At 37.7% G+C, this 13,290-nt stretch overlaps 1 protein-coding gene across 1 annotated transcript in view; it reads right to left on the reverse strand.

Moving 5' to 3' along the window:
- SUGCT (succinyl-CoA:glutarate-CoA transferase) overlaps positions 1–12,958 on the reverse strand; it is a gene marked incomplete at its 5' end in the record, with an annotated part of 292,991 nt that extends 280,033 nt beyond the window's left edge. The window contains 2 exons of the mRNA XM_009889430.1: positions 2,560–2,703; positions 12,863–12,958. Coding sequence (XP_009887732.1) covers positions 2,560–2,703; positions 12,863–12,958 — 240 coding nt within the window. The remainder of the gene's footprint in view (positions 1–2,559; positions 2,704–12,862) is intronic.
- Between the last annotated feature and the right edge of the window lie 332 nt (positions 12,959–13,290).

A 13,290-nucleotide genomic window follows, 5' to 3' on the forward strand; every position in this document is an offset into this window, starting at 1 on the left:
GTTTGACCTCTAGAACCCACCATTAATCAACTGCAAGAAGAACCTAACAAACTAAAACAGACTGAAGTCTACAACTTTAGGTTCCTTATTGTTTTGGCAGCATCCGTGAGAGACTTCAAAATGCCATTCTTTTTAAACATTCATCACTTGAGGAAGAGCTAGCTTTAGATATCTCAGCTTGGTATGTAAAACCGTAATCCCTTTGAAAGCGTGGATCTTTCAAGAACCTGATCATATCACAGTAATTGTCTAACGTACTTTTTAAAAAAAACATTACCGCCAGAAATACTGTGAGAGCAATTTTTTTTAACACTAATTTTTAGATTTGTGCTACTCTTTCTTAGTACACTCACCATTAAAGACTTACAAGTAACCACTAGTTTTGCAAAAAAAGAAAGAAAACAAACTACGAAAGCTAGATGTACTCAGAGACACTCAGCTGTCAGTTACGTTCTTCATCCATTTTAACAAGTTTTTTACTGGGATTGATCACATGGGTTGTGGGGTTTTTTTGGTACCCCAGCACCTCATCCATAAATATTTTTCCCAATTTATAAATGTTCTCATCACAGCCTTGAGCCAACACACTAAGGTTAATTTGGACTGAAGTAATAGGGTTATCTAAAACAAAAGAGCTGTTTTCTGAGTAACAACTTATACAAATTTTCTATTCCAAATTACCAACTTATTTCAGTTTAATTTACCCAACACTGAAGTAAATAAAAATGCTTATTTTGCATTAAGAGTGTGCAAATATGGAATTACTTAATACCTTTTAGAAAACTATAATTTCATAACAAGCATAGAATGAGTTAACATTTTTTAAAAAACCACTAAATTATCCCTTCGCCATTTAGTACTTCTTCAGCTAAGCAAGTGGAAGTCAAACACCACATATCATGCTTTCTTCACTAACATCTATTTGAGTCTTCATTCCCTTTCTTGTGTATGCCAGTGAGTAGCCTGAAGGATGATGAAGTGGAGCTTCAGATGGAAATTTTGCAATGTGAGAACACATTTGTGCACAGCCAAAGTTGTCCTAACCAAGCAAAAACATTGTAAAGACAAATGAGTCAACAAAGTAAAGGTGAAATAAAAAATGAGAGTTACACCTAACTTAAACTCCTGTTATGTTCAGCATTTGATAAAATATCAAATAATACTCAAGAAGGCTCCATTAAAACAAAGCCAAAAAACAGTGGAATGAGAAATCAAAAATAACAGAATGTCTCTGGAAATTAGAAATGAAAAAGATCAAGCAGAAGCTGCCATACAATAAAACCCTATAAGATACATTAAACAAAAAAAATACTTCCATATATATACAAAATATTTAACAAGAGTTTAACATACATTTTAAATGTTTAGAAATGTTTAGAAAAATAACTGCTTATTAGATTTTTCAAATACAGACACAGCATTTACAAATATACATAAGTATGATGAAGAATTCAGTCCTTAGATACATTTCTAAAACAGATCCTTTCCAGATCTGAATTCAGGAGCTATTAAAACAAGAGCAGTATGTATTAAAACAAGAGTAACCTCAATCATTAGTCTCAAACATCATTATCATACAATGAGATAGGTGGGAAGGAACCTTTGGAGGTCATCTGGTCCAACCTCCTGCTCACACCGGGGCCAACTTAATGCACAATGAACACTGTATCATCTCTGAACTGTACTGACAGGTATAATGTGAAGAAACATACAATTGAATAAAGACAAAAATAACCCAGCACTTTAGTAGCTTTGATTAGTACTGCATACAGTTTTGATGTACATTTTAAAAAGTACACAAAAATTTCCTACGCACCCTGTACCCTCTTGCTACCAGCAGGTACCTACATCAGCAAGACAAGGTATCATCTTATGATGTGCAGCTCATACCAACATCACTTCCTTCTTGTGAAGTATAAATCATTGCAGCAATGGTGCTTAAATGTTCAAGGGCTATTTAAAGTTCTTATTATTCATGGTATATGGTACACCTTTCATAATCAAAACATCTTTGTCTTTACAATTTTGATGAGATTTTTCTTTAATGTGCCTAGAGAAAATGCTGCATCTCCAGGTTTACTTTATTCTTTAATTCCCAGAGCCAAAGGCAGACTTCCCAGATTAGATTAGTTTGATACTTGGGTGATACTTGATTACTCCGGATGATTTTGTGCAAGTCATTCAATCACTCTGGTGGTAATACTACCCAGTGTCGAGGCCTCCCTTCCAACAGTGGTTTCACCATTTATGCTTGTCTATCTCAAATTATCTACTACAATCTCAGGGGTATTATAAACCTTGATTAACCCATGTATTCAAAGAACATGGAGGTCCTTTCTAAAAAGTGAAAAGCACATGTAATGCAGTAGTAACTATAACCATGGCACAAAAATGGTCACTGCCAGAGTGGCAGACTAAGGAAGCTGTCACTAATGCCATTATTGCCATTATTATTGTTGTCAGTAGTTGTACTAAATAATTTGCATTAATTTATGTCAAAATGGTATTCTTAGGTTCAAACACCTACACAACGAAGAGCAATTTTTTAAAAACTCCTACCTGAGATGACAAGAGATTACAGTCAATGTGCAGTCCTTTCCCCGTCTTATACCTCTGAAGTAAACCGGCCATAATTGCTCCATATGTATACAACCCAGTCGCAAGATCTGTCATGGCTACTCCTGGTCTAACTGGCTCACCATCCTAAAGAAAATGAAGAAAACACCTCAAAATAAAACAAAACAAACAAGCAAAGAAAAAGATTAAAAAATGAAGGAAACTAGAAGAAGCAAAACATTACTTTTTGTTACAGAACATTCTACGCAACTCATCTGAAAAAGTGTTCACGTTTCTGCAATGCTAACTGCAAGAAGTAAGAGTGTCTTTGAGTGAACTGAAGCATAAAAAACACCACTGAAAAACAGTATCTCGCAGATTCTTGCAGTATCTACACAATTCGGTAACCTCATGACGCTGCAGACTGCAAATCGTGAATGATTTATTTTGCTACTTTTTGTCCTAATAATGTTTCACCTCACCAATGCGAAAAGGAAATAGATACTGTTAGAGATAAGACAATCCACTGAAAACTGAATTTCATTATGCCTGGAAGCCAAAGGTCTAAAGAATTTCCACAGTCCACTGACACAGGTGCACGCCTGTTTAAAAGGCAGGACCATATTGCTTTGCTCTTCTCACTCTCTTTTTCTCCCTCCTTTCCTGGACCTCCCCCAACCAAATCTCAGTTTTGTATTTTCCATTACATACACTCCAGACTTCTAGTCAGAAAACAAACCCAACTTTGTTATGTTTACACATATGCACATTACACCTGCAAATACATTCAAATTCTTGACTTTCTGACCAAAAATCACTGCAAAGTTGTTGGTTCGAATATTCTTTTTCAGCATGTCATCTTTTTCCTGGCGGTTTTTGTTGTCTCCTTGTATGTTTTCTTAAGCCATTTGAATCTTGTTTTTCAAAGCAAGTTTCTTTCAGCAAACACTAATGCTACAGTCTTCAAAAGCTTCTTCAGTGGTGAAGCAAAGAGCTTAAAGGATGCAAGCATTAGTCATTTTCTCACATGGCAGGTGGCTTATTTTATATGTATTTGATCAGTGAAATGAGAGCTACTTTTGAAACACGTTGGGTTGGTTGGATGGCACACCACAGTCAAAGAAGGAGTGATGGGAAGAGCAGCAGCCAGAGCAGTCCTCCGTCGCAGCTGTTACCTAGTTCCTGCAGCAGAACCTTGCCTTACGTCGATGGCTTTTAATTCCCCTCTTGTTTTATTGTTTATTTTATAAAAGAGAGAAATTCCAGTTTGAGTGACTGGTGCTGTTGAGAGGCTCTGGGAAGACTGGCTGCAGCCTGCGGGTGAAGGGCCGTGCCGGGCAGACTGCCTCTGAGAGAGGCCGCTGTGTGGACGGGGGTCGCAATCTCTCTCTGGGTTGGTCTGTGCAAAAAGTGTTCACCAAAATGACAGTCTCTGTTCTGTGACATGTTCGTGCAAAACTATGCATATCGGCTTATAGATGATATCAAGAAATAGTGGTTTTCTTACCGTTTCTCTTCTCTCCCAGGTCAGTTTAGTTGAAGCACTTGTTGTTTTTTTAAAATTTAAAAACTAGGTTTCTGATTTAATTTGAGCCATAACCTACGTTTTCCTAAAAATCTTTGCAGGGTTGCTCGTTGGAGGACAAACCCTTTGACAAAGACAGGAAGCATTGTGAAACTGATTTCTGGTCCATATACTCTTAATTAAAGAGGGTCTGACCATGACTCTTAGACCAAGAGAAACAATTCTGCTCGTATTTCATGCTGTTAAGCTAGCACAGCCCTGAAGCTCACATAGATTTTTCGTTATGAAAATTTGTTCTCAGGCTGAATGTGGTGTTGGGCAACCTGGTCTAGTTGGAGGTGTCCCTGCCCATGGCAGGGAGGTTGGAACTCAATGATCTTTAAGGTCCTTTCCAACCTAAACCATTCTATGATTCTATGATATTCTACAGTTTCTTTGATGTTGGCTTAGATGATGATGGATTGGGGCTGAATGAGGTCTCCTCAGTCCTATCTGGAGGTTGCTTCACCTTGCTGCTGCAGCAGGATTGTTCCCTTGTTGAATGTTGCCTTACAGCTTACTTTTAAATACTCCAAGTGAAAACCTTTTCAGATTATTCGGCAGTATAATATTCTTTCAATGTGTTTCCCTGATAATCATCTGGAAATTAGCATATCTTGCATTTATAGATGGTAATTACAAAGTATTAGCATAAATTACAATATCATTATAAGGCAGTGAGTGAAGAGTTTCTCCTCATTTTTAACCTAAACCTCCCCTGGTGCAACTTGACGCCATTTCCTCTTGTCCTATCGGTTGTAACTTGTGAGAAGACACCAGCGCCCACCTCTCTACAACCTCCTTTCAGGTAGCTGTAGTGAGTGAAAAGATCTCCACTCAGCCTCCTTTTCTTCAGACTAAACAACCCCAGTTCCCTCAGCTGCTCCTCATAAGAATTATTCTCAAGACCCTTCACCAGCTCCATTGCCATTCTCTGGACCCTCTCCAGCACCTCAATGACCTTCTTGTACTATGGCACCCAGAATTGAACACAGTACTTAAGGTGCAGCCTCACCAGTGCCAAGTACAGTGGTAAAATCACTTCCCTAGTCCTGCTCACCACACTATTCCTGATGCAGGCCAGGATGCCGTTAGCCTTCTTGGCCACCTGGGCACACTGCTGGCTCATGCTCAGCCAACTGTCAGTCCACCCTCCCAGGTCCTTTTCTGCCAGTCAGCTTTTCAGCCACTCCTCCCCAAGCTTGTAGCATTGTATGGGGCTGTTGTGATCCAAGTGGAGGACTCAGCACTTGGTCTTGTTGAAGCTCATGCTATTGGCCTCAACCCATTGATCCAGCCTATCCAGGTCCCTTTGAAGAACCCTCCTACCCTCAAGCAGATCAACACTCTCACCTAACTTGGTGTCATCTGCAAACTTACTGAGGGTGCGCTCAATCCCCTCGTCAAGATCATTAACAAAGATACTAAACAGGAGCGGCCCCAACACTGAGCCCTGTGGAAGGCCACTTGTGACTGGCCACCAACTGGATTTAACTCCATTCACCACCACTCTCTGGGCCCTGACATCCAGCCACTGTTTGATCCAGCAGACTGTACGCCTGTCCAAGCCTTGGGTAGACAGCTTTTTCATGAGAATGCTGTGGGGAACAGTATTGAAGGCTCTACTGAAGTCTGGGTAAATAACATCCACAGCCTTTCCCTCGTCCACCAAGCAGGTCACCTTGTCATAGAAGAAGATCAGGTTCATTAAGCAGGACCTGCCCTTCATGAACCCATGTTGTCTGGGCCTGGTCGTCTGGTTGTCCTGTAAATAGTATGTAATAGCACTCAAGATGATCTGCTCCACAAGCTTCCTGAGCACCGAGGTAAGACTGACAGGTAAAATAGCAGTGCAAAGCTAACGAGACTGAAAAACAGAGTTTCAGTACCTAAGTAAGCCTATCATAACCCAATTTAAAATCAGTGTAATTGACAAATAATAACTGTTTGTCGAAGTTCCCATAAATGCCTTTAAAATAATCAATAAAATTGAATTTACAGAATTACTTTAATTAGTCACATCTAAACTGCTAAGTGTAATCATACTTTAAGACTGGAAGAGAGTTATGTTTACTGATAATTATAAAAAAAAGAGTATCTTGGCTTCATGTAAAAAAATTAAAATTTACCTTCAGCATGGTTTTTTTTCTTTCCACTCCAACAGGATTTCTGTAAGTCTGATATCAAGTCATATATAAATTAAAAATTATTGTTTAAAAAGGTCAATTCTGGGATAAAAGACTATAGTAAAATATTTTGTATGTAAGACGGAAAAGGCTGCTATTTTATTCCTATCATAAACGTAACTAACAAAATTATAAAATCTGTATCAAATATGACAAAATTTAAAAAAAAAACTCAGTTACTGTCATCCAAACTGCAGTAAGGATTAGTCTGTGACCAACTATAGCCTAGATATTAAGGTTGATGTATAAACTACACATCCTTAAGGGGAACACTGCTTGATAAAGTATTTCTTTTTTGAAGAGTTTCTTATTTCTTCCTTCTCCACACTCTACACTGAGCTACTTCAGCTTCCCAATGGAAAGGACAACTCAAAGGTTCCATCCACTTATCACTTTCCTTCTACCCAACTCTGGGGGAAAACAGAAAGGGAAATTCTTTATGTTTATAAGTGTAGCCCTACTGAGAAAGCTAATTGCCACACGAGGAGGTTTTTGCTGCTCAGATCTATCACTGAGAAATACAAATGAAAAGAATAAAATTTCCTCCATATTATCTGCTGCAAGTTCTCAGTTTGTTAAATTGCTCTTTATTCATTACAGCCAAGACACTTGGATGACAAGAAATCAAAAAAGACAAGATTTTGCAAACAGATATGCAGCAACATCCTTTGTTTGAAAACACCTCCCACTCTTTTCAAAGTGTCACTAATTTCACCCTTGATGCAGAAAACTAGGTTTTGCAGATGTAAAAATCAGGACTATATTAACAGATTGTTGCATATGAATTTGTCTTCTCAAGCCTTGATTCCAGCACTTTCCTCATCAAGTACTAAACTACCTAATGTTTTAAAGCAAATGCTTCCTTTGCCTCAGTAAAGACCTTTAATTTCTACAAATACTTTCACAATTTCCCCTTACAGAACACTCCTATATTTGAGGAGTCAAACTACTAGCACTATAGTGCTATGTTATTTTTACTACATTGGCTTTACTTCATGCTAATGCTCCACAACCTAGAATTCTGCAGCAGTCCACACAACTTCTACTCTTCCTTGGTCTTTCTACTAAGACCTATGAGTAGCTGCCATTTTTCACCCTTTAATCAGCTTCTAATGTCCATCTGTGCCATAAACCAGCCTTTCTGTGACAGGATGCACAGCTGTAAGTACTGTGAAATGGATTCATTCAGGTTTTCATCTCTGTCCTTCAGAACAAGGGATATGAAGATGCTTTACATGAAGTATAAAGCTACACACACACAGAAGTATTTTCCTTTAGATGGAGCTTCTAATAGCACAGCAGTACTTTCGTGCAGCTAATGTTATATAGTGTTCAGTTTTGGGCTCCTCACTACAAGAAAGACATTGAGATTCTGGAGGGAGTCCAGATAAGGTCAATGAAGCTGGTGAGGGGTCTGGAGCACAAGTCTTATGAGGAGCCGCTGAGAGAACCTGGGTTGTTCAGCCTGGAGAAAAAAAACAGGCTCAAGAGAGACCTTATCGCTCTCTGCAACTACCTGAAAGGAGGTAGTTGAAAGGAGGTTGGCATTGACCTCTGCTCGCTAGTAACAAGCGATAGAAGTGGTCTCAGGTTACACCAGGGTAGGTTTAGTATGGATATCAGGAAAAAGTTCTTCACAGAAAGGGTTGTTAAGCATTGGAACAGGCTGCCCAGGAAGGTGGGGCAGTTGCCACCCTTGGAGGTATTTAAAAGAGGGGTAGACATGGTGCTTAGGGACATTGGTTTAGTGGTGGTGTTAGGTTGATGGTTGGACTTGATGATCTTAAAGGTCCCTTCCAACCTAGACAATTCTATGACTCTATACTAATTCCCTGTGCAATGTAAGGATCTGTACAGTAGCTTTTATTCAAGCAAATGATTTTAAAAGCAACAAACACCACCACCACACAAAAGTGATATTACTCTTCTCACAGAAGGACAAAACGTAGCCCTAGTCAAGGAGAAAATGCTTTCTGCAAACAAAGCTGCCATCCAGGCTCAAGGGTTGGGTCGAACCCTAATTAGGGGCAACACGAGGACATGCCCTTTGCTCATTTGAAAAGATGAAGATTCACTCCAGTAGAGCAGACCTTTTCCTCAGTCACTGCGCTTTGCTATTGTTCAATCTTAGCACCAGTTTACACTTTTATTCCCTGTTTTTGCTGTTTGCTAAATTCCTTACAATTTGTCAACACATTCTAGCCCAAAGATAGCCACAACACACTTTGGAAGCTGCCTTTCCCAAGTCTTTTTGGTTTTTTTGCCCTTTGACATAATTTCTCTTCCCAAATTTACATCAGTAATATAAAAATGATCCATTAAAAATGGAAATTGTTCTGAAATGACATGCTTAATAAAAGTATTCTAAGTCTAGTAGCCTTTACAGATGGGAAATAGCTGCTGAAGCTAATATGAACCAGCAACGGCTATATTTTTCAACAGCTCTGAGCTATATACCACGTGTACTATTTTGTTGCAGTTTGTTTGGTTTTAAGCTGAAGAATGGCCCCTCTGGTATTGTAGATCCCAATCATGTCTTACTGTCTCATGTCCAGTAAAACAAAAATGTTTCTTCGGCAAGAAAAAATGCACTACTATAAAGATACCCTGAATATCGAAAATTGTGTGCAATAATCCACTTGGAGATGGAAGGGGATTTGTATCCAAATTGGGTTTTATTTAATTAATTTAAAGTTATTGCCTTAATGAGTCAGAAATTTTCAAAGGTATATTCATCTGGCACTGCTGTATCTGAATCTATTAAGTAAAAGCTTTCTGTTCATCAAATATGAAACTTGAATGTGTTGTTTAACCTGGAAATACCTATAAATTATGTCATCCAGGGCAATAAAAGTGTCATAAGTGTAAACTCTCTCCTCTTAGCATATTTTAATTTATGTAAAGAAAAACTGAATGTGTCCTGAAGTACCTACTTTCACTCAAAATAGGTTTGTGGTACAGATTTACAGAAAATAGATTTCCCACTATTGTTTGCAAATTTTCATAACCACACTAGAATTCCAAATTTCACAGGTGTCATACATTTCTAATACAGAGGTAATCAAGTACATCTGTAAGACCTTGAATTCCATATGCAGGTTTCCGCACATAAAAACATGGTTTAAAGACAGCATTCTACTGTATACTGAATATGTTTGGTTTTGTACAATCAGTAAAAACAACACTAGCACAAATGCAGGTGTTTGTGCCTAACTGCAATACTGCCGAGTTATAGTTCAATTTTAAGGTTCAGAACTTTGCTCAGAAGCATTTGAAAGTAACCAGCATTAAGTCATTTCAGTAATAACTATTTCCCAGAAAAAAAAAAAGCTATTCAGAATTTCCTTACGCAGGAGTCTTCTCTCAGATCTTAAAAACCAGACATATAAAGCATATGATCTTGTCTCCCTTTCAAGAGTTTTATACTGTTTTTTTCACAGTTTAAATGTGATGTTATTGTGTATCTTTGCTGCATTCCACATTTTTATTATACTGTCTTTATCTCCTCAATGAAAAGATAACTTGGATAAAATACCCACATTTTAGTCAGAAACTTCCATCTCTTCCACTGTGATCTCTTTACTGCCTCAAAAATTATAGTGTTACATGAAATACAAAGTAGAAGAAAACAAATGTTACATATGTGACAGACTTAATGAAAGTTTAAGTTTTGCTCAAAATCCTGTGCTAGTAATAAATTGATTTCATGGCTTAATATTAAGACTTTACTGACTGGAGAGATAGCCTCAGCAGCCAATAAAATTGTGACCTGCAACAGTAAGCTGCTTTCTGAGATATTAAATCAGTAGCTGGATGGTTCGAACAAACTAAAATTCACAATATGGAATTTCTCTAAGCTAAAATGGAATATATATTGCTATTAGTTCTATCCATTTTTAAAATGTCAGATACAGCACATAATTGTAATATCCTATGCTTCATGAGGAGCTGTAAATATGTATTAACATACCTCAAAATTAAGCACCTCAGTGATGTATGTAGATTAATTTGCTGCTGCTCAAATTCACTATAATTTGTCTACTGCATCAGCTGACAACCCCTAAGACCATTCCGCAAGCACATTCAATGGCTTGTTTACTGAAGGAAAGTTTCCGCAGAGCACTGTTATACTGATGATGTTATGCTGATTATCTATTGCTACCACAATACAATACCAAACCAACATCATCTGTTATAACTTCTCTTTTTTTTTCCTTCCAGTTCATAAGACTGGCATTTTCAATTTTATTTAAGAAAAATAAAATAATTTAAAAAAAACCCAAACATACCTCTACTAGGGTATGCTTCAAATGATCATGTTACTTTTAGTATATTAACTCCTTGCTGTCTGGTCAAGGTTTAATAACGGAAAACAGCATGAAAAAGTGAACAAGATTCTTTTTTCTTCTTTACTTTGGCCACTTTTCTACATACTGACTGAAACAAGGTTTTCTACTTTTTTCAGTACTAGTTTCGTGGAATTTTAAACACAACCCAGTCACATGAGCATAAATGTATGGAACATGGAAGATTTTACTATTAATACATTGTTATTTTAAAGTAACTTTCAAACAAGCATGCAATAAGATTTTAAAGCCACCTGAGTAAATTTTTACTACAACAACAAAAGGCACATTTGCTTCTTTGGAGTCACTGACCACTTAAGTATTTGAAACAAAACTGCCCCTCTATCCATCAGAAAATGGTCTGGAGAAACTGATGAAATAATGTATGACCAACTTCAAATAAAGAAAAATAAGAAGCAAGTTTTAGGATGTTTATTTTAATCATGCAAGAGAATGACTAAGTTTGAATGAATTGTTAAAAGTCCCCCGTGAATAGACAGAACTGTTACTAACAATGATTAAATGATTCCTATGATTACATTGCCTCAAGTCCTGGTGAGGTGATGCGAACATCTGGATTTCCAGTGTAGATCTTAACACAATCTTTTAATAAAATCCATCTTCATAATGGCCGCTGAGGAATATTACTCTCATAATACAACTTACATGCAATTATTCAGTATAACACTTGTATTTTCTGTCATTCACATACCATTGAAAAGCTTCACAAGAGTCCTGTTTCTCTTCAATTTTTCAACTTATTTCCTTTATTCGTGTGGCACTAGCAACATTTACCCCTTACTAACAGTTTATACTCCTATTCAATTTTGTTTGGTATATTTTGAGGTGTGCATGATGTTTCTGGCATTGTATCAGAAGTACTAACCTTCACTCTGTAGACACCAGGGTCAGAATGCAAAAATTACTTACACTACAGTTACTGTGATCAGTCATTGCTTAGTGTACACAGGCATTATACATTTGAAGAGTAGCATCTGTAAGGACTGTACTCAACTTCATGTCTTCTCGTGTTCTGAGTTGGGCCATCCTGTGAGTATGTATCATTAAGATGGCAGCAACGGGCAGGCAGTTTTAGGACCCTAGGTACAAGATGTTTCACCTTCCTCAGTCAAACAATGCTTGACTTTTTTTTTATTATAGAAAGGAAGACTCTGGTAACAATAATTGCCATAAGCACAGAGTTCTGATGTTTGCCATTGTTTTCGGCAGAAAACAAGTCTATTGGCCGAATATCAACCCAACAGCACAGTTATGTCCAGATCACGCACGGTTAGCTTTCAACAACCTACTCAAACATGAATATCTGACACTAAGTACAGAAACGTGATGAACTCCTTGTTTATCTAGGGCACGCAAGTTTCATACTCTGCAGTGCAGATCTGCAGTGCTGCTTCCAGAGTATCAGGAGCACCACCACAGAAGACTATCTTGTGTTTATAATGCACAGAACAGACTTGTAACACTACCTCACTTGGGAAGTGACATTTGGAGACCACATTCCCTGCATCTGTACTTGATTCAAGCCAGCTTAAGTAAACGCCTATTTCACCAGCATTTTTCTGAGGTGAAGACACACGTTCTATGTATCCCTGGAATCCAGATACTAAACTACCTCTGTAATGCTTCCTGCACTACTGCAACCACCAAAGATCTTGGATATCAGTGGGAATAGCAGCACATAAAGCTTCTCCAGAGCCACAAATGGCATTTCTTTGTTTATTTTCAGGAAGGATGATTGAAAAGACAGTTTGTCAGAGTTATCTGTATGGCTTCTCAATTCCCTCTTTTTTTAGGAGGACATATCAACATCAAAGTATGAGTGTGTCTTCCCACACATACGTATGGTTCCATCATCCAGGTGTGAACAATATGGCTATTAAAGCTCTTGAAGTGACTACACACTACAATTACCAGGTTAGCATAAATTGTCAATTTATTCACTAGAGATTTAGGATACCATTTTCCTTCCATGTTCTGTCTCTTAAGTATTGGCTTTGCAAGCCTGGAGTGATATACCCAAAGGACAAAAGCACTATCATTTTCTTAGATTTACAGAGTTAAGATCTCTTGTTGAACTCGGGAAGGCATGCATAACAGTTGTGTTAGCATAGGCTAATGTGCTCCATGCACCAGCAAGTTTTAGTATATGGCACAAAGATTCTGTTAAATTTATAAGTTGAGCACCATACCTCATGCCCTGTGATATGCATGAGACCAGAAACAGCAGCTGCAATGGAGTCATATCCACCTCTCTGAACCATTGGACCAGTCTGACCATAACCTAAAACAGAAAAAGAACAATTAGTAATTCAATCAAGGGCAAGTACAACATAAATACATATTAATGTTTTGGTACAGAAAGGAACCAACTAGTATTTCTCAACAGGTTTTGTTCACAAGTTGTCCAGATAGTACAACCAATGAATGCTATTGTATTCTATTTATTCCTGCACATTTTTAAGACTAAACGGTTGGATTTATCCTGTGCAGGTTGAAGATGTGTTTGATCTTAATTCTAGACAGATTCCTGGCCCTGCTATGTTTCATTCACTTTGAATAGAATTCCTTTCTTAATTTGCTGGGTCAGCTGAGGTGGGATTCAGATGTCATTTCAGAG

Source organism: Charadrius vociferus, unplaced genomic scaffold, assembly GCF_000708025.1.
Source record: "Charadrius vociferus isolate BGI_N301 unplaced genomic scaffold, ASM70802v2 scaffold97, whole genome shotgun sequence".
Classification (NCBI taxonomy): Eukaryota; Metazoa; Chordata; class Aves; order Charadriiformes; family Charadriidae; genus Charadrius; species Charadrius vociferus.